A 22,422-nucleotide genomic window follows, 5' to 3' on the forward strand; every position below is an offset into this window, starting at 1 on the left:
TACCTTTTCATTCCATACAAGATCAACCTTCCTCACACCACATATTGATTTATGCATTTCATTTCGAACACATCCATTTTCTTTTCTTCATTTCTATTTAGAATCCATTACTTGCACTCATAAAGCACAACTAGGATTGCTATACCACTAAACATACCATCTTTTCCCCTCACAGACGTTAACCTTTCTTTCTACACATCTGCTGTCATGCCCTTCTGTTTAAAGTATTTCACTTCTTTCCATTTAAACACACTCATATCAAAATTCCTTATCCCTTCTAAACCTCATAACCCTACTTTTATCCACATTAACTCAATTTCATCATTTCTCAAACTCTCTCAAATAGACATCAACTTCTGCAGTTTCTCATTGAAGTCTGCCACCAGGGCTGTATCATCCACAAAAAGCATATGACTCACCTCCCAGGTCCTCCCACCACCAACATACTGTAGACCCACCTCTCTCTTTAAACCCTTAACATTTACCTCCTTCACCATTCCATCCGTAAATAGACTGAACTACACCAGTGATGTAGACTCATTTTCACCTGGAACCAATCACCCTTCTTCTGTTTTATTCCGACATATCTTACTCATGATGAGAACCTCTCACTGTTGTCACTGCTTCTTCTGTCTTTTACTCTAATGCCCCATATATTAGTAGCACCTTGCACAAGGCATTTCTGTCAACCCTTTCTTGTGCTCTCTTCAGATCCATAAATGTCACTCATAAATCCCTCTTTTTCCTTATTTCTTACACAAAGTTTTCAAAGCAAATACCTGGTTCATTTCTGTCAACCCTTTCTTGTGCTCTCTTCAGATCCATAAATGTCACTTATAAATTCCCTCTTTTTCCTTATTTCTTACACAAAGTTTTCAAAGCAAATACCTGGTTCACACATCCTCTGCCACTCCTGGAACCACACTACTCTTCCTCAGTCTATTGTCCTATGCATGCCACCACCCTCCAGCTAACCCTAATCTTAAGATCTTGTATAATAAGTTAACCCATAACTATCTTGACCTCCCAGTTCTGTAATATCTATAATTCCTCAACTGTGTATTTTCAAGTGAATGGTTGCCTAAATCCAATAAACTGTTATCAATATTTACTTATTAATGGATATACAACTTTCCAGGGATACTTGATAGACTTGTACATCTGTACAAGGCATTTCTGTCAACCCTTTCTTGTGCTCTCTTCAGATCCATAAATGTAGCTTATAAGTGCCTCTTTTTCCTTATTTCTTGCACAAAGTTTTCAAAGCAAATACGTGGTTCACACATCCTCTACCACTCCTGGAACCACACTACTTTTCCCCACTCTGTTGTCCTATTTATGCCACCATTCTCCAGCTAACCCTGATCTTAAGCTCTTGTATAATAAGTTAACCCATAACTGTCTTGAGCTTCCAGTTCTGTAATATTTATAATTTCTCAACTGTGTATTTTCAACTGAATCATTGCCTAAATCCAATAAACTGTTATCTACATTCATTTGTTGATTGATATACAACTTACCAAGGATACTTGATAGACTTGTACATCTGTAATTTATACATTCACTTTTTTCCCACCTTGCCTTTATACAGTTTCACTATATAGGCATTCCTCTAGTCCACAGACACCTTACCTTTAGTCATATAGATATACATACTAACTAGTCAAAAGTGCTGTCACCCCCTCTTTCTTGAGAAATTCAACTGTAGTCCCATCCTCATCAGCCACTTGGTCACACTTCATCTTATGTAAGGCTTTCACCATCTTTCCCATTTTTTTCTTTATGAAATCATTTGCCATGACTTTTGCTCCATACACCTTCACATCCCAAGAACCCGACATCTGTCATCCTTTCATCAAGCATGTTCAGCAGTCCTTCAAAATGCTCACTTCATTTCTTTACCTATTTCATGCCTGTTATTACCTCATCTGTTCCTCTTACTGGTGCCCTCATTTGTTCTCTTGTACTTTTCACATTGGTAACCTCCTTATAAAACATTTTATTCTCACTGAAGCTTGCCTGTATTCTCTTATCAAAGTCTCATTTGCCCCCTTTTTTCATCTCCTGCATCTCCTGCCTCTTTCTTTTCTTATATCTCCCAATCACCTGCACTTCTTCACAAGCAAATTAACTTCATCATACCTCTACTTACAACATGCTTACCTCTCATTTCCTGCATGCCTCACACTTCATGCATATGTAATTAATGCTTCCCTTATTACCTATCATTGTTTATGCCCTCCTTTTGCTTCATTTAGTCACAGCTTATGCCACTCTTATCCCATTCTCTCTTGGTATCGAAGCATACATGCTTTTTTTCAAGCTTACACCCATTTACTTTCCTTGCCACCCGTGTTATTTCCTCTTTTTTTAAAGCTTTTACAAATTTTCACAGACCTTTGCTAAGAAGTGTTAACACATCCTACCAGCTACCCCTCTCAGCATTTTTCCATTTAGAAGTCCTTCCTTTGTTTGCCTATCAGTTATACACAAATCAACAATTCCTGTTTGTCCTCTATTCCACTTGCCCACATATACGTATGTTTTTTATTTTTTTTATTATTATACTTTGTCGCTGTCTCCCGCGTTAGCGAGATAGTACAAGGATACAGACGAAAGAATGGCGTAACCCACCCTCATACACATATATAAACATTCATGCCCACACATGCACATGTATATACCTATACATTTCAACGTATACATACATATACATACACAGACATATACATATATACACCTGTACATATTCATACTTGCTGCCTTTATTCATTCCCGTCGCCGCCCCACCACACATGAATAGCAACCCCCTCCCCCCTACGAGGTAGCACTACGAAAAGACAAAAGGCCAAATTCATTCACGCTCAGTCTCCAGCTTTTATGTGTAATGCACTGAAACCACAGCTCCCTTTCCACATCCAAGCCCCGCAAAACTTTCCATGGTATACCCCAGATGCTTAACATGCCCTGGTTCAATCCATTGACAGCACATCGACCCTGGTATACCACATCATTCCAATTCACTCTATTCCTTGCGTGCCTTTCTCCCTCTTGTATGTTCAGGCCCCAATTGCTCAAAATCTTTTTCACTCCATCCTTCCACCTCCAGTTTGGTCTCCCACTTCTCGTTCCCTCCACCTCTGACACGCACATTCTCTTTTTCAATCTTTCCTCACGCATTCTCTTCATGTGACCAAACCATTTCAATACACCCTCTTCTGCTTTCTCATTACAATCTTTTTATTACCACACATCTCTCTTACCCTTTCATTACTTACTCGATCAAACCATCTCACACCACATATTGTCCTCAAACATTTCATTTCCAACACATCCACCCTCCACACAACCCTATCTATAGCCAGTGCCTCACAACCATATAACATTGTTGGAACCACTATTCCTTCAAGCATACCCATTTTTGCTCTCTGAGATAACGTTCTCACCTTCCACACATTCTTCAACACTCCCAGAACCTTTGCCCCCTCCCCCACTCTGTGACTCACTTCTGCTTCCATGGTTCCATCTGCTGCCAAATCCACTCCCAGATATCTAAAACACTTAACTTTCTCTAGTTTTTCTCCCTTCAAACTTACCTCCCAATTGACATGTCCCTCACCCCTACTGAACCTAATAACCTTGCTCTTATTCACATTTACTCTCAGCTTTCGTCTTTCACACCCTTTACCAAACCCGGTCACCAGCCTCTGCAGTTTCTCACCCGAATCAGCCACTAGCGCTGTATCATCAGCGAACAACAACTTACTCACTTCCCAAGCCCTCTCATCGACAGCAGACTGTATACATGCCCCTCTCTCCAAAACTCTTGCATTCACCTCCCTAACAACCCCATCCATAAACACATTAAACAACCATGGAGACATCACACATCCCTGCCACAAACTGACATTCACTGGGAACCAATCACTTTCCTCTCTTCCTACTTGTACACATTTCTTACATCCTCAATAAAAACTTTTCACTGCTTCTAGCAACTTACTTCCCACACCATATACTCTTGATTCCTTCCACAGAGCATCTCTATCAACTCTATCATATCCCTTCTCCAGATCCGTAAATGCCACATACTTATGTATGTGCCATTTTAAACCAGGTATTCCCAATCACCAGTCCTTTTTCATCTCACAACCCAACAAACTGCCATCATTTTCATTCACATTGGGTACCCTACACCTCTCTGTTATTTCCTCAACTACCACATCACTCGCCCTTGCATTGAAATCACCTATCACTAGTACTCAGTCCCTTGCATTAAGATTGCAGACATATTCTCTCAGCAACCCCCAAAAACACTTGTCTCTCCTCTTCACTCCCCTCACTACTAAATGGATAAGCACTAACAATCATCCATATCTCATGATCCACTTTAATTTTCTCACATCAGTCTGGAGCTCACTTCTTTACATCCTTTCACATATTCTCACAACTCTTCAAGCAGAAGGGCCACCCCCTCCTATGCTCTTGCCCTCACACTAATCCCAGACTTTATTCCAAGGACATTCCCAAACTATTCTGTCTCCTTCCACTTGAACTTAGTTTGACCCAGAGCCAGAACATCCAGGTTTCTTTCTCCAAACATACTGCGTAACCGGTAGTTACTGCTTTAGGTGGATATGATTGTTTTCCAAAACAGTTGGTGTCCCACTCACTAACTATACTTTCACTAACACTGTCCTGCAAGGGAGGCTTATTGAAAAGCTGGATCACCAGGGAGGAATAAGGGGAGAAACTATTTTGATGGATAAAAGTTTGGACGATTTTTGCAGGGAAAAAATGCAATTGAGTGGGAGAAGTATAAAAGAAAGAGACAGGAGGTCAAGAGAAAGGTGCAAGAGGTGAAAAAAAGGGCAAATGAGAGTTGGGGTGAGAGACTATCAGTAAATTTTAGGGAGAATAAAAAGATGTTCTGGAAGGAGGTAAATAGGGTGCGTAAGACAAGGGAGCAAATGGGAACTTCAGTGAAGGGCGTAAATGGGGAGGTGATAACAAGTAGTGGTGATGTGAGAAGGAGATGGAATGAGTATTTTGAAGGTTTGTTGAATGTGTCTGATGACAGAGTGGCAGATATAGGGTGTTTTGGTCGAGGTGGTGTGCAAAGTGAGAGGGTTAGGGAAAATGATTTGGTAAACAGAGAAGAGGTAGTAAAAGCTTTGCAGAAGATGAAAGCCGGCAAGGCAGCAGGTTTGGATGGTATTGCAGTGGAATTTATTAAAAAAGGGGGTGACTGTATTGTTGACTGGTTGGTAAGGTTATTTAATGTATGTATGACTCATGGTGAGGTGCCTGAGGATTGGCGGAATGCGTGCATAGTGCCATTGTACAAAGGCAAAGGGGATAAGAGTGAGTGCTCAAATTACAGAGGTATAAGTTTGTTGAGTATTCCTGGTAAATTATATGGGAGGGTATTGATTGAGAGGGTGAAGGCATGTACAGAGCATCAGATTGGGGAAGAGCAGTGCGGTTTCAGAAGTGGTAGAGGATGTGTGGATCAGGTGTTTGCTTTGAAGAATGTATGTGAGAAATACTTAGAAAAGCAAATGGATTTGTATGTAGCATTTATGGATCTGGAGAAGGCATATGATAGAGTTGATAGAGATGCTCTGTGGAAGGTATTAAGAATATATGGTGTGGGAGGCAAGTTGTTAGAAGCAGTGAAAAGTTTTTATCGAGGATGTAAGGCATGTGTACGTGTAGGAAGAGAGGAAAGTGATTGGTTCTCAGTGAATGTAGGTTTGCGGCAGGGGTGTGTGATGTCTCCATGGTTGTTTAATTTGTTTATGGATGGGGTTGTTAGGGAGGTAAATGCAAGAGTCCTGGAAAGAGGGGCAAGTATGAAGTCTGTTGGGGATGAGAGAGCTTGGGAAGTGAGTCAGTTGTTGTTCGCTGATGATACAGCGCTGGTGGCTGATTCATGTGAGAAACTGCAGAAGCTGGTGACTGAGTTTGGTAAAGTGTGTGGAAGAAGAAAGTTAAGAGTAAATGTGAATAAGAGCAAGGTTATTAGGTACAGTAGGGTTGAGGGTCAAGTCAATTGGGAGGTGAGTTTGAATGGAGAAAAACTGGAGGAAGTGAAGTGTTTTAGATATCTGGGAGTGGATCTGTCAGCGGATGGAACCATGGAAGCGGAAGTGGATCATAGGGTGGGGGAGGGGGTGAAAATTTTGGGAGCCTTGAAAAATGTGTGGAAGTCGAGAACACTATCTCGGAAAGCAAAAATGGGTATGTTTGAAGGAATAGTGGTTCCAACAATGTTGTATGGTTGCGAGGCGTGGGCTATGGATAGAGTTGTGCGCAGGAGGATGGATGTGCTGGAAATGAGATGTTTGAGGACAATGTGTGGTGTGAGGTGGTTTGATCGAGTAAGTAACGTAAGGGTAAGAGAGATGTGTGGAAATAAAAAGAGCGTGGTTGAGAGAGCAGAAGAGGGTGTTTTGAAATGGTTTGGGCACATGGAGAGAATGAGTGAGGAAAGATTGACCAAGAGGATATATGTGTCGGAGGTGGAGGAAAGTTTATCTAAGTGGAAGGGAACAAAGGTGAGAAAGGCACCTGGAGTGGATAGGATTACAGTTGAAATGTTTAATTTGGATGAGAAAGTATGATAGAGTGGATGCATTTGATATGTAATTTAGCATGGAAGCAGAGGGTTGTGCTTGAGGATTCGGTGATCGCTGTCATTGTTCCTTTATTCAAAGGGAACGGTGCTAAGGATGTCATTAGAAATTGTAGTGGAATAAGTTGGTGAAGTATGTCAGGAAAAGTGTATGCAAGAGTGTTGTTGATATAGTGATGGAAATGACTGAATACAGAAATAAGTGAGGAGCATGGGAGTTTTATGAAAGGTATGGTATGTGTGGATCAGGTATCTCATGTGAGAATGGCTTTGAAAAGTATTGAGCAAAACTGAAGAAACTGTTTGCAGGTTTTGTAGACCTGGAGAAAGTATGTGTCAGAGTCATAGGGCTGTGTGATGCTACCATGGCTTTTTGATATGTATATGGATGGAATGATAGGAGTACTGAAAGCAAAACTAGGAAGTGGGTGTGCAGAGATGTAGTGTGTTGATGAGGTATGGTGACTAGTGACAAGCCTGTTTGTGGATGATACTTTTTTGTTTGCTGACATTGAAGAGGCGTTTCAGAAGGTTAAAATTGCATTTTATGTCATGTATAAGCATAGGCAGTTAAAGGTAAATGCGAGTAAAAGTAAAGAATGGTGTTTGAAAGGAAACAGTGAAAGTATAGATTTTACAAACCCCTATAGAATGAGAGAAGAAACTGCTAAATTGTGCTATAGATATGGTGGGAGAAAGACTGAAAGAGGTGACAGAATTTAAGTGTTTGAAAGTTTTTTATATGGAAGCAGAGATAAGAGGGAAGTAGAACAGGGCGGAAGAGTCATTGGATATGTTGATATAATGATGGGGGGGAGGTGTAAATATGGAAGTGAAGAAAGGATTAAGGAACAGCATAGTCCTTCCAACCCTGACCTATGCAGTCAAAACATAGACATGAGATCCGTCTCAGAGTCTGTGGAAATGAGCTATTTGAGAGGAGAATGTGGTATGACTACATGGAATTAAGAAAGTAATGAGGGGTGTATGAGAAATTTGATATGGCAGTGAACGCAAAGGAAATGAATTGTGGAGTGGTAGAGTGGGTGAAATGTGATACTTTGAAGTGGCTTTGGCATGTGTAAAGAGTGCAGGATGGGAAGTTTACAAGGAGAGTGTATGACAGTATGCTTAAAAGGGCTGATGTGAGAGGAAGACCACTTGTGACATGAGTAAATAGAGTGGAAGAATGCATGGAATGGTGTATGCAAGGGAGAAATGTAAGGATAGGGATAAATGGAGACTCTTTAGCTGTGGCCACCCCCTTGATGGGAGTTTCTGGAGGGAATTGGTATCAAAGATATAGATAGACAGATAGATAGATTGATAGATAGATGGGAGACAAAGGATGCCCATCAGATGAGCCTTCTCAAGTGGGCTGAGGTTAGCAGGAGAGTGCTGCAAGTGAAATGCTTCACTTTACATTGGGATGTTGACAAACTCAAAAGTTAGTTTGATACATTGTTGAAGTTATGAGTAAATGTAAAGTAATGAGGATGGATCACAGCAAAAAATGGTTTCAGTATGGTTATCATTTTACTGATAATAGTTGCAGGAATCTGTGTGCGAGAAAGATTTAGTAGTTGACACTGTCACGAGCTTGTTGCCAGAGTTCCACCTTAGGAAGATAGTTAGGGAGACCAATAGTACCCAAGCATAAGAATAACATTCAAATTCATTTCACAGAAACTATTTAGCAAGTTAGCATATGCTTCTTACATTTGGTTGTCACACTTAAAGATGCACAAAGAGGTAATTGAGAAGGTCCAGTGGAGAGTAACAAATATATTATAAGAATTGAGAGAGCTGTGTTAAAGGGAATGGCTAGAGGCTTTAAATTGTCCATTTGGAAAAGAGAAGAATGAGGATGACCAGATTACAACCTTTAGCCTTCTATAACAGATTGATGATGTTCACACTGAACAGTTCTTCAACTGATGTAGAAGCAAAACAACCAGAGGACACAATGTGAAATTGAGGAAGAAATTTTTTAAAAATAACATGAGGAAATATTCTTTTATAGTATAAGAGTGGTGGATGAGTAGAATGAAATTATTGAAGACATGGTAATGCAGACGGAATGCAGAAATATAAGAAGTTATATGATAAAGTTCCAAAGGTAGGGCCTCATAAGCTTAAAACTCCCTCCTTGCACATTATGAATAGGTAATTGCAGAACAAATTTTACTGTTTTGATCATGAAAATAGTTTAGAAGTATGTGATTGTATAGCTTGGAATGGATCGCAGTATTTTCCAAATATTCTTAGTTTAGATCCTCTTCACACTATGATCAGTTTTACACAATATGATTTACCTATATTGTAAGGAATTGATAGGTTTCATTGATATATTTCCATGAGAATATAATTCAAGCTAGTGTTCATATGGTGCAATATATCTGAAATTTTATGAACAGCTAATATTGGAGAAGACCAATGTTCGAGAGATCGTGGAAGCAGGTGGAGTACGCATCCTCTCTGACCTGTTGACTTTAGCACATCTCCATATCAGCCGTGCAGTTATGCCAACTCAAACCAATGTGATTGAAGCCTCACCTGATATGTCACGAGACTCTGAGAAGGAGTGGTATTACCAGGTAAGACATTATATTGTGAAAGGTATGAAATACAGTATTTTATTGTACTGGTTTGACACTTTTCTTGTGTTACCTGCATAGCATGAGAGACACTTATGGATCAATGTCTGCTGTTATCACCATCCAACCATCCATCATCCATTGTCACGGGCCATATTTTAACCCCCAACTGTCCTGTTTCTTAGCACCCACAGAGCTGAGTGGCATTAAACTCATAACTAGTTTGGATTTTGTCTGAATTGGATTGCTTATGAAAAGGTTTATCCTAGGATTTGTCCTGGTTTACAGCTTGAGAAATTCCAATCATGGCCATTGAATGTATTACAGATTTGTTTTATTATACTTTGTCGTTGTCTCCTGCATTTGCGAGGTAGTGCAAGGAAACAGACGAAAGAACAGCCCAACCCACCCACATACACGTCCATACACACCCATATACATACCTATACACTTCAACGTATACATATATATACATTTTTTTTTTTTTTTTTTTTGCTTTGTCGCTGTCTCCCGCGTTTTCGAGGTAGCGCAAGGAAACAGACGAAAGAAATGGCCCAACCCACCCCCATACACATGTATATACATACGTCCACACACGCAAATATACATACCTACACAGCTTTCCATGGTTTACCCCAGATGCTTCACATGCCTTGATTCAATCCACTGACAGCACGTCAACCCCGGTATACCACATCGCTCCAATTCACTCTATTCCTTGCCCTCCTTTCACCCTCCTGCATGTTCAGGCCCCGATCACACAAAATCTTTTTCACTCCATCTTTCCACCTCCAATTTGGTCTCCCTCTTCTCCTCGTTCCCTCCACCTCCGACACATATATCCTCTTGGTCAATCTTTCCTCACTCATTCTCTCCATGTGACCAAACCATTTCAAAACACCCTCTTCTGCTCTGTCAACCACGCTCTTTTTATTTCCACACATCTCTCTTACCCTTACGTTACTTACTCGATCAAACCACCTCACACCACACATTGTCCTCAAACATCTCATTTCCAGCACATCCATCCTCCTGCGCACAACTCTATCTATAGTCCACGCCTCGCAACCATACAACATTGTTGGAACCACTATTCCTTCAAACATACCCATTTTTGCTTTCCAAGATAATGTTCTCGACTTCCACACATTCTTCAAGGCTCCCAGAATTTTCGCCCCCTCCCCCACCCTATGATCCACTTCCGCTTCCATGTTTCCATCTGCTGCCAGATCCACTCCCAGATATCAAAAACACTTCACTTCCTCCAGTTTTTCTCCATTCAAACTCACCTCCCAATTGACTTGACCCTCAACCCTACTGTACCTAATAACCTTGCTCTTATTCACATTTACTCTTAACTTTCTTCTTTCACACACTTTACCAAACTCAGTCACCAGCTTCTGCAGTTTCTCACATGAATCAGCCACCAGCGCTGTATCATCAGCGAACAACAACTGACTCACTTCCCAAGCTCTCTAATCCCCAACAGACTTCGTACTTGCCCCTCTTTCCAAAACTCTTGCATTCACCTCCCTAACAACCCCATCCATAAACAAATTAAACAACCATGGAGACATCACACACCCCTGCCGCAAACCTACATTCACTGAGAACCAATCACTTTCCTCTCTTCCTACACGTACACATGCCTTACATCCTCGATAAAAACTTTTCACTGCTTCTAACAACTTGCCTCCCACACCATATATTCTTAATACCTTCCACAGAGCATCTCTATCAACATACACAGACATATACATATATACACATGTACATAATTCATACTTGCTGCCTTTATTCATTCCCATCGCCACCCCGCCACACATGAAATGACAACCCCCTCCCCCCGCATGCGCATGAGGTAGCACTAGGAAAAGACAACAAAGGCCACATTCGTTCACACTCGGTCTCTAGCTGTCCTGTATAATTCACCAAAACCACAGCTCCCTTTCCACATCCAGGCCCCACAAAACTTTCTGTGGTTTACCCCAGATGCTTCACATGCCCTGGTTCAATCCATTGACAGCATGTCGACCCTGGTATACCACATCGTTCCAATTCACTATATTCCTTGCACGCCTTTCACCCTCCTGCATGTTCAGGCCCCAATGGCTCAAAATCTTTTACACTCCATCTTTCCACCTCCAATTTGGTCTCCCAGATGTTATTGGTATTATCCAAACAGTATTTCTTCCTGTTTGTACCTATCTCTCAATAACATTGCTGTACTGCAGGTGACACCATTGGTTCTTGGAACACTGTTCTGGTTTAAGTAGTACCTAAGCTAGGGATAGGGGAGAAAGAATACTTCCCCCGTATTCCCTGTGTGTCATAGAAGGCAACTAAAAGGGGAGGGAGTGGGGGGCTGGAAATCCTCCCCTCTTGTTTTTTTTTAATTTTCCAAAAGAAGGAAGAGAGGAGGAGGCCAGGTGAGGATTTCCCTCAAAGGCCCAGTCCTCTGTTCTTAACGCTACCTCGCTAACGTGGGAAATGGCGAATAGTTTGAAAGAAAGAAAAAAAGTATATATGTCTTCCTATGAGTCCATGGGGAAAATGGAACATGAGTAACTGTCTAATAAACACCTAGATAAAGATTCCTTGTGTTCATTAGGCTATGGTGTAAGTTTTGTGTGCTCTAACAGAGAAGCCAGCTTTGTTGATGTCACAAAGTCATTTTGTGATTTAGAAAAGTATAGTAATTTAAGTAATGATGATATTAATATCTGTAAGGGTTTAGTGTATGCCAGTTTGTCAAAACCAGTGGAAGCTAATTGCCCTAAAAGATTCATAAGAGCTATTAACACCTTAAAAAAAGACAAGGATATACATATTACTAAAGCAGATAAGGCTAACACTGTTGTGATTTTAGACAAAAGTAACTATTTATCTAAAATGAATGATCTTCTGAATGATAACACAACATAGTCTAAACTTAGTAAAAATCCCTTAGAAGCAGTTAATTCTCACTTCAATAAAGAAACGAAGTTGTTGCTGAAAGGTAACATTTCTCTTATCAAACGTTTGTCATCTTTGTCCCCTTCATTGCCATATATGTATGGACTTATCAAAACACATAAACAGAATTTTCCAGCAAGACCTATAGTGAGTTCAGTAGGCTCCATCACATATAAATTGTCAAAATGATTAGTTTCTTTATTAAGCCCTTTAGTGGGTAAGGTATCAAATTCTAATATCATGAACAATGTAGATTTAGTCAACAAGCTAAACAATATCAATGTTAATTTTGATTTCAAACTAGTTAGCTTTGATGTTTCCTCACTTTTCACTAAAGTTCCAGCTGATGACCTCTTAGAATATTTATTTGATGTCTTGGATGATATTCATTTACCTGTTTCAAAGTCTAATTTCATTGAACTGATAAAATTGTGTATAAAAGACTGTGTATTTTAATTTAATGGAGATTATTATGCTCAAAAATTTGGTATGGCAATGGGTAACCCTCTTTCACCTGTACTAAGTAATCTTTATATGGAATTTTTTGAAACAAAATTACTAAAGGATATCTTACCTTCTAATGCAATTTGGTTTAGGTATGTAGATGATGTTCTTTGTGTTTGGCCAACAAATGAAAATTTACAAATATTTCTCCCCTTACTTAACAATTTAGTACCTTCCATCAAATTTACTGTAGAAAATGAAAATAATGGTATGTTACCATTTTTAGATTGCATGATCCATAGACAAGGAAACAAGTTTAAGTTTAGCATATACAGAAAACCCACCAATGTATGCTCATATATTCATTATTACTCATCTCAACATGACAGAGTTAAATTATCGTCATTTCAATCTATGTTCCTTAGGGCATTACGTATTTGCAGTCCAGAGTTTATTGATGATGAGTTTGAGAAGATATATTCTATTGGATCTAAGTTAAAGTACCCTAGATCTTTCATTGATAAATCCCTTAAGTTGGCAAAGAAATCATTTTATAGAGTAGAGCCCAAACCTCCCATTGACACCAAGAATCTTTTAGTTCTCCCTTTCAATAATAATTTCACTTTGCTTCCCATGTTGCTTAAATCCTTTAATGTAAATGTTGCCTTTAGCAACAATAATACTATAAAGAATATCTTAATCAGGAATTCACCAGAAAATTCTCGTGGATGCTTCTATAAAGTGCCTTGTGGAAACTGTGATAAATTTTATGTTGGTCAGGCTGGTAAGGATCTTTCTATTAGACTTAAGCAACATGAATATAGTATAAGAATGGGACAAGAATTAAATGCCTTGTTTAATCATGTTAAAAACTATGATCATTGTATTGAGTGGAGTAACGCCATCTCAGTTATAAACTCTAACTCTATTACCAAGAGAAATATCATTGAATCTTCTGTTATTAAATACACAAAGAATTATAATCTTAATATTAGTGATGGTCTATACAAATTCAATAACTTTATTGTTGATAAGATTTGTAAAATGATAAGTTTATGAATGCTCATTGTATGTTTTGGACAATCACGTTTACCAAATGGCGTCCTAGCTTCGTCTCTTCGATGTATATCAACTGACTGTTATATTTCTCTCTTGTTTCTCCCCTGATGATGTGATTATTACACGAAAGTGTACTTGGGAACTTTTCGTGTTTCATTTTCCCTGTGGACTCATAGGAATATCTTGATCACGTGCAAAATTGTGATCCCTTCCAAAATGTATATGTCTGTGTATGTATATTTTGAAATGTATATGTATGTATATGTGTGTGTGTATGGGCGTTTATGTATATACATGTGTATGTGGGTGGGTTGGGCCATTCTTTCGTCTGTTTCCTTGCACTACCTCACTAACGTGGGAGATGGTGATTAAGTATGATAAAAAAAGAATATCCTAATAGAGGGACTGTGTAGATGATTCTTGACTTTGTAACTTGTCAGCCTCTAGAAAGGAGAACAGTTGTTATTTTAATGTCAGCATGTCAGAAACCCCTTTTGAATTAAAGATTGTGACTTTTCAAACCTCAAGAAAGGATAGTTGCAATTTGTCATCTTGTTAGAGTGATACCTTCTATTCAGTTTATATTTAGATTCTTCAGTTCGATGAAAATGAAGCTTCTTATACACTAAATGCAGAGGTTGATAACTTTTATATTTTTTATGTTAGGTGAGATGGCACAGGCAATTGAGGCCCATATGAAGGGGTAGCAGAGAAAGAATTCTTCCTCCGAGCATGTTGTAGAAGGCTACTAAAGGGGATAGAAGTAGAGGGCCTGGACCCCCCTTCCCTGTTCTTGTATTTCAGTTTCAAAAAGAGGGAACAGAAGAAAGAGCCAGGCAGGGAGTGGTTATCCTCTTTGAAGGCTCAAGCTGGGGTATCTAAATATGTGTGGATGTAACAAGATGAATATTTGTAACAAGGTAGAATACTTGATGAAAGAAATCTGGATGATCTGGCTTTGAGTGAAACAAAGATCAAGGGTAAAGGGGAAGAATGGTATAGAAATATTTTAGGATTAAAGTCGGAGGTTGGTGAGAGGACATGAATAAGGGAAGGACTAGCTCTACTCCTGGAGCAGGAGTTGTGGAAGTGTGTTATAGAGTGCGAGGAAATGAATTCTAGATTGATTTGGGCAAAGTTGAAAGTGAATGGCGAGAGATGGGTGATTATTTGTGCTTATGCGCCTGGGCATGAGAAGAATCATGTGAGGCCAGTTTTTTGGGAGTAGCTGAGTGAGTGTGTCAGCAGTTTTGATGTAAGAGACTGTAGATTAGTAATGGGTAATATGAATTCAGAAGTAAGTAATATGGCAGTTGAGGATATAATTGGTATGCATAGGATATCCTGTGTTATGAATAGAAATGGTGAACAGCTTGTGGAGTTGTGTGCTGAAAAAGGACTGGTGATTGGGAATGGTTTAAAAGGGATATACACAAATATATGAATGTTAGTAGGAAAGATGGTCAATGGGCATTATTGGATTACATAGCTCCATTTGTTGCCATGTCCACTTCCAAATATCTAAGACACTTCACTCCCTCTACTTTTTTCATTCAAAATCTCATCCCAGCTAACCTGTCCTTCGACCCTGCAAAACTTAATAACTTTGCTTTTATTTACATTCACTCAACTTTCTCCTTTCACTCACACTCCTCCAAACTCAGTCACCAACTTCTGCAGTTTCTCATATGAATCCACCACCATCATCAGCAAACAACAATTGATTCACTTCCCAAGCCCTCTTATCCCCACAGACTGAATACTTGCCCCTCTCTCTCAGACTCCTCATCACTCAGTCCATAAACAAATGGAACAGCCATGGTGAAGGTCATTAACCTGCATCACTTGGAACCATTAACTGTCCTCTCTTCCTTTTTTCTTCTTTTTCATGTTGAAGGCTCCAATCACATAAAAAAGCCCACATCAAGGCTGGATCTTGATTGAAATATAGAGATAATTATGAAAGGGAAAAAGGAAAAAACAAGGGAAAGTATATCAAAATTTTGGAGGAAGTGAAAAACCTCTCTTTTGAAATGTGAAAGGTTACAGTTGTCGGGAAATATGGCCACATAGTAATCACGTGAGGGAGCAGCTTGCTAAGTATTGCATGATCTAGCTAGTGGTTGGGGCACACAAGCAGCCAGCTTTCAGGAGCAAAAACCAAATTGATACCAGTAGAAGAATGAAAGTAAACCAACATTGTTGCATAGGGCAAGAGGATTAAGTTTGGAAGTTAGCCTGGGAGAGATTATAAGATGGAATACTTTCAGCTCATCTCTGTCAAGTAAGGATGCAGAGCTAGAACTACCCCAGATGTGAGAGCAGTACTCCATACAGGGATGAATGAATCATTCGTATAAACGAAGCAACTGTTCAGAAGAAAAGAAGTTTCAACATCTGAATAGAACACTCAGTTTCTTAGAAAAAGTGAATGTTATAGTAATACCAAGTATATTCATTGAGTCAAGAGGTGTAATTACAGAACAGTTAAAGGAGAGATGATAGTTGTGAGGAATTTTCAATAGAAAATTGAGTAGAAACTGGATCTTTAAGGCATTAAACTTAGTTAGATTTCGTCTACCCCACTGAGATATCCTGTTCAAGTTAGAGTTTATTGAGGAAGCTGTGTCAAGACAAGATGCAGGTTGGGTGAGAAGAGGGAGCAGAATTGAAGGAAATAGATGAATGCAGTGTTCAGTCATCAGCATATGAGTGCAGTTGATTATTTGTGGAGAGGAAATCATTGAAAAAAAAGGAGAAAAAGTGTATGGGACACCACTGTTGATGTAAAAAAGGTGGGGGGATGCTGATCCATCAACAACCACAGTGATAAATTGGCCTGAAAGGAAGCTAGATATGTTGGAGCAAAGTGAAGGAGGGAAGCAAAAAGAAGGGAACTTAGAGATGAGACCCTAATGCTGCACTCTGTCAGAAGCACTGGATATGTCAGGGGCAACTACACATGACTCCCCAAAATCTGTCAGGGATGATGACCAAACATTAGTAAGATAGGAAAGAATATCACCAGTGGCTCTAACTTTACAGAAGTTATACTGGTGATCAGAGAGAAGACTGTTATTTTAGAGGTTCAAAGGATATGGTAGTTGAGGAGGGATTCAAAGACTTTGGAAATTGTAGATGTCAAAGCAATAGGACGATGGTTAGAGGGGCCGGAACAGTCACCCTTGTTAGGGATGGGATGTATCAATGCATGCTTCCAATGAGAAGAAAAAGTTTTGTTTTTTTATACAGAAACAGAACATATGAGCAAGCAAAGGTGCAAGTTCAGGGACACACTCTTTCAGTACATGGGGATGGATGCCATCAGTACCATAAGTCTTGCTTGTGTCCAAGTAGAGAAGTGCTTTACGGACAGTCTGAAAAGAGATTACAGGGAGTGACATAGGATTAGTAAGAGGAGCATCCGGGGGTGAAGGAATGTTAGAGTCATCCAAGGTGGAATTAGAGGAGAAATGGGAATCAAAGAGAGTTGCTTAGTCTATAGCAGAGACAGCTATAATACCCTCAGAACAGAAAAAGTGAAGGAAAAGTAGAGGGATGGAAGTTATTAGAGGTGCCCTTAGCTAAAGACTAAAAAGACTTATCAGTCGATGATGAGGAGAAGTTATTGCACTTACTTTGAATAAAGTAATGTTTTGCATAATGGATAATGTGCTTACAGTGATAAAAGCCTAATCCCTTGCCCGAATGGCCTCAGAACGGGAATGTTCGAATTATGGATTGGATGCAGAAGTCATCTTGGAGGAAGATGGGATAAATGCCTCCATTTGGGGGATACAGAAACATCACCACATAAGAAACTCTTACAAAAGCCTTGCACCCTTGATAAAAACTTTTCACTGCCTCTAGCAGCTTTCCTCCCACACCATATATTATTAAGACCTTTCACAAAGAATCTCTGTCAACCCTATTGTATGCCTTCTCCAGAACCATAAATGCCATATACAAATCCATCTGTATTTCTAAGTATTTCTCACACATTCTTTAAAGCAAAGACCTGATCCACACATCCTCTACCATTTCTGAAACCACACTGCTCTCCCCCAGTTTGATGTTCTGCACATACCTTCTCCCTCTCAACCAATACCCTCCCATACAACTTACCAAGTATACTCAACAATCTAATACCATTGTTTGAACACTCACCTTTATCCCCCTTAACATTATACAGTTGTACTATACATGCATTCTGCCAATCCTCAGGCACCTCACCATTATCCATACATACATAAAAGATCCTTATCAACCAATCAACAACATGGTCACCCCCTTTCTTAACAAATTAGTTGCAATACAATCTACTCTAGCCATCTTGCCACATTTCATCTTATGCAAGGCTTTCACTACTTCTCTCCTCACCAAACCACTCTCCATGACTGTCTCACTTCGCATAGCATACCACCCCAACCTACATCTGCCACTCTATCATCAAACACATTTAACAATTCTTCAAGATACTTACTCTGTCTCCTCTCTTCATCACTTCTCTCTTTCTCCAAACCTTTCTCCATTACTGTCTCACTTCGCATAGCATACCAACCCAACCTACATCTGCCACTCTGTCATCAAACACATTTAACAATCCTTCAAGATACTTACTCTATCTCATCACTTCATCACTGTCTGTTATCACTTCCCTTTTTACCCTCTTCTAATGTTTCCATTTGTTTACTTGTCTTTTGCACATTATTGACCTCCATCCAAAACATCTTATTCTTCCTAAAGTTTACTGGTACTCTCTCACCCCAACTCTCATTTGCCTTCTTTTTCAACCCCTGCACCTTCCCCTTGACCTTCTACTGCTTTCTCTTATACATCTCCCAGTCAGTTTTACTTCTTTCCTGTAAGTTCCACCCAAACACCTCTCTTTTCTAGCAACCCTACATCATCCCTCCACTTACTGCACTTTCTAATACGCCCACTTTTCACCTTCCATATACCTTATGGATCTCTTGCACATTCCAGCACTGCTTCCCTAAAAACCTCCCATTCCTCCCGCACTTCCGTTACTTTATTAAGTTTCACCTTTTGCCATACTACAATCTATCTCTCCTGTTATTTCTTATTATTTCTTTATACAAGCTCTTTTCCAAGCTGACCTACTCTCACCACTCTCCCTGACATCATTTCCTGTTTTTTGAAAACCTCTACAAATCTTCACCTACCCCTCAACAAGATAATGATCAGACATTCCACCAGCTACCTCTCTCAACACATTTACATCCAAAAGTCTCTCTTTTACACACCTTTCAATTAATATGTGATCCAGTAATGCCCGCAAACCATCTCTACTATACATATGTATACATGTGCATGTCCTTTTTAAAACCAGATATTCCCAATCACCAATGCTTTTTCAGTGTTTAACTCCACAAGCTGTTCACCATTTCCATTCATAACACTGAATACCCCATGCACCCCCAATTATACCCTCAACTGTCACATTATTTAGTTGCACATTTAAATCACCCATCACTAATACCCAGTCTTGTACGTCAAAACTGCTGACACTCTGACTCAGTTACTTCCAAAACACTTTCCTCTCATGATCTTCCTTCTCTTGGCCAGGTGCATAGGCACTAGTACTCACCCATCATTCACCATCCACTTTCAGTTTTAACTACATCAGTCTAGAATTTACCTTCTTACACTCTTATCACACACTCCTACAACTCCTGGCTTAGGAGTAGTGCTACTCCTTCCCTTGCTCTTGTCTTTTCACCTGTGCCTGACTCTACACCCAAGACATTTCAAAACCATTCTTCCCCTTTAACTTGATCTTTGTTTCAATTTGAGCTAGAGCGTATAAATTTCTTTCCTCAAGCATACTTCCAGTATCTCCTCTCTCCTCTGCTTGGTTACATCTACACACATTTAGGCACCCCTAGCCCAAGCCAGGTATCCTTGTTATCAACCATCCTGTAGAGGTGAATGAACAGCTGGGTTGGCTGTGGACCATTCGCTGCAACCATGATTTGAATCTATGCACTCGACCCTGGATGGTTTGTGGATGCGTCAGAGTCAGGAACGCTAACCACTACACTACGGAAATTGCCTTCTGCCAGTGGCCTGTTAAGGATGAGCCACTAATGGCTGAGAAGGGGCACTGGAGTTCACTATTTATGGAGACTCTATTGCCATGGCCACCCCCTTAAGACAATTACAGTTGGGAACTGGCATCAGTGATATAGATAGAATAGATAGCATTCATTAAACAGTTGAGGAAGAATATTCATGTATATAATATATTGTAATAGTGCTTTAAGCTCTCTGCCTCTCTTATATTTTCTTATGGATGGTTGAGTATGACCTATGATACCTTGGTGCCAAGTGGAGATGAAAAGGGTGCAAGGTAGGGGGTTGTGGTGGCTGTTATGTTGGCTAATGATCAAATACTGACTTACCTTTTTGTGTCACCTGCATAATGAGGCAAACATCCAAGGATTCAGGATTTCTTTGTCCATCATGGTCATTGTGTGTTTGTTGTCCATCATTGTCATTGTCTGTTTGTTGTCCATCATTGCCGTTGTCTGTTTGTTATTCATCCACCCATCATCTTTCTCTCAGTTATCATTTGTCCTTCCTCATCATGATATACACCCTGGTTTAGTGAAGAAGAGTTTGATTTAACCCATATATGTCATATATGTCAGGTCAGACATTTATACCACTGTTTCTTAGTATCCAAAGAATTGAATAGCTTACAACCCATAGATTAATTGTAGATTTCTCCAGAATTATATAGTATTGCTAATAAAAAGGTTTTACCTGAAATTTACATGGCTTATGACTGAGAAGAAAAATCCACCTTTGACTGTGTAACCAAATACAGATGTTTTTAATGTTTTTCCTGGCAGTATTTCTTCCCATTCTCATTTCACCTCCTATAACTGTGCTTCAATACAGGCAACACAAGTGTGTCTTTTGCTCAATGGAGATAGACTTTAATCTCTCACAGCAACCGTAGGAAAGAAAGGACTGTCTCATTTTACAAGTATGACATCTTTCTTTCATTATTAATGAAGTGAAATCCTACTGCATTCCAGCAATACTGAGAAATCTTATTTAATTATATTTCTATTTCTTCCATTTTAATCATTTTATGTAAATCATAACTCATTTGTTTTCAGGATACTAATAAGGAACGGGCTGGACCCTACAGCTTTAAGGAACTAAAGGAATTCTGGAGTAATGGTACTTTGACCCTGAAAACACTATGTTGGGCTCAAGGCATGGATGGATGGCATCCCCTGACAAGTATTCCCCAGCTGAAGTGGTCCATGGCAGCATCTGTAAGAAAAATTAAGTTTTTTGAGGTGTATCTTTAAATTCAGATGGAATTAGCCCTTTCCCTCTTGCTTTGTGATGAAATCTAGAATTAAATTTGATAAGACTGTTTGCTATTTATTTTCATTGATTTCCACAGATTAGAATATATTTTATGAGTCTCATGAAAAACTTGCGTATCTGAGAAATTTTCCATCTGAATTCTTATCATGCTTAACCCCATAACTCTTGAATAAAGTTTCCTTTACAACCCTTAAGGTTGACAGTTTTCCTTTTCTTTTTAAGAACTGCACTAAGCCTTACAGTTTCAGAGGCATTCATGTAACAGTGAAAAGATCTTTTCAGGAGTATCTACTACTTTTTCAGTAATAAGGTTTAGATGTTTTGTTGACATTTCAGCAAAATATCTTTAAAAAGAGTAGGATTAGGGCTTGAATGTCAAGTGAATGCAATTATTTTTTGAAAAATGGGTTGAGAAAGAGTATAGTGCATATTCTAATTGGTATTTTGTTGTGACAGGTCTGGAAGGAGAGATAAAGAACATTATCCTATCGCTATCCAGTTATGGGACTGTGTAGGAAGTATTGGTTCATTAGTGATTTATTAAATTCATTAATTTAGTAGAATTAAAATTACAGAGGTTATGAGAACCTGTATATTGTAAGATGTGGCTTGAAATTCTGGCTAATGCTAGTGTTATAGTCATTCTGGACCTGACCATCAGTGTATCATGTGCAAGATGACTTTTGGAAGAAATCTGCTTGTATGTTGCAATTATGGTAAATTGCCATATTCTTTTAACTTGCCTTGAATCTCTCCACCTGTTAAACAGTTTTGTTTTAAGAACTTAATGTTTTGTATAAGGGAAATGTAAAGGTGTACATAATATAATTTTTGCACATATTTTTATTGTTACCAGGGTACTGCAGTCATGACAGAAAGTGACCTTGCCATCCTCATCCTCAACATGCTCATTACCATGTGTAGATACTTCCCATCCCGAACAGATGATGGAGCAGTTATACGTCCATTACCCCGCATCAAGAGATTACTGTCTGACCCACTCTCTCTGCCACATATTGTCCAGTTACTGCTTACTTTTGACCCAATCCTTGTTGAAAAGGTAAGTACTAATGATTTTTTTAACCTCATAGATTCAGTGGTATTAGTTTAATGCGGTTTGAAGCAGACTCTACAATATATCAGTATGTAGCTGTAAAGGTGCTTTTACATTGGTTGATTTTCATGTCTTCCCTCTAGCAATGTTTTATTGTAAGTTGTAGTGCTGGTGCAGTGATTATGATTGCCTCTGCTATAACTTTTTTCACTCTTAGAGATTATTTTTCATATATTTGTTTACCATTTTCTGCATCAGTACAGATGAAGAATGGCCTCATGTGCTCATATCCCAGCTATATGGACTGA

At 39.3% G+C, this 22,422-nt stretch overlaps 1 protein-coding gene across 3 annotated transcripts in view; it reads left to right on the plus strand.

Moving 5' to 3' along the window:
• Window positions 1-22,422, plus strand: part of Rme-8 (receptor mediated endocytosis 8) — a 554,100-nt gene that overhangs the window by 319,049 nt on the left and 212,629 nt on the right. For all 3 annotated transcript variants that reach the window (XM_071666770.1, XM_071666772.1, XM_071666771.1), the window contains 3 exons: window positions 9,052-9,231; window positions 20,841-21,002; window positions 21,917-22,120. In XM_071666770.1, coding sequence (XP_071522871.1) covers window positions 9,052-9,231; window positions 20,841-21,002; window positions 21,917-22,120 — 546 coding nt within the window. The remainder of the gene's footprint in view (window positions 1-9,051; window positions 9,232-20,840; window positions 21,003-21,916; window positions 22,121-22,422) is intronic.

Source organism: Panulirus ornatus, chromosome 11, assembly GCF_036320965.1.
Source record: "Panulirus ornatus isolate Po-2019 chromosome 11, ASM3632096v1, whole genome shotgun sequence".
Taxonomy (NCBI): Eukaryota; Metazoa; Arthropoda; class Malacostraca; order Decapoda; family Palinuridae; genus Panulirus; species Panulirus ornatus.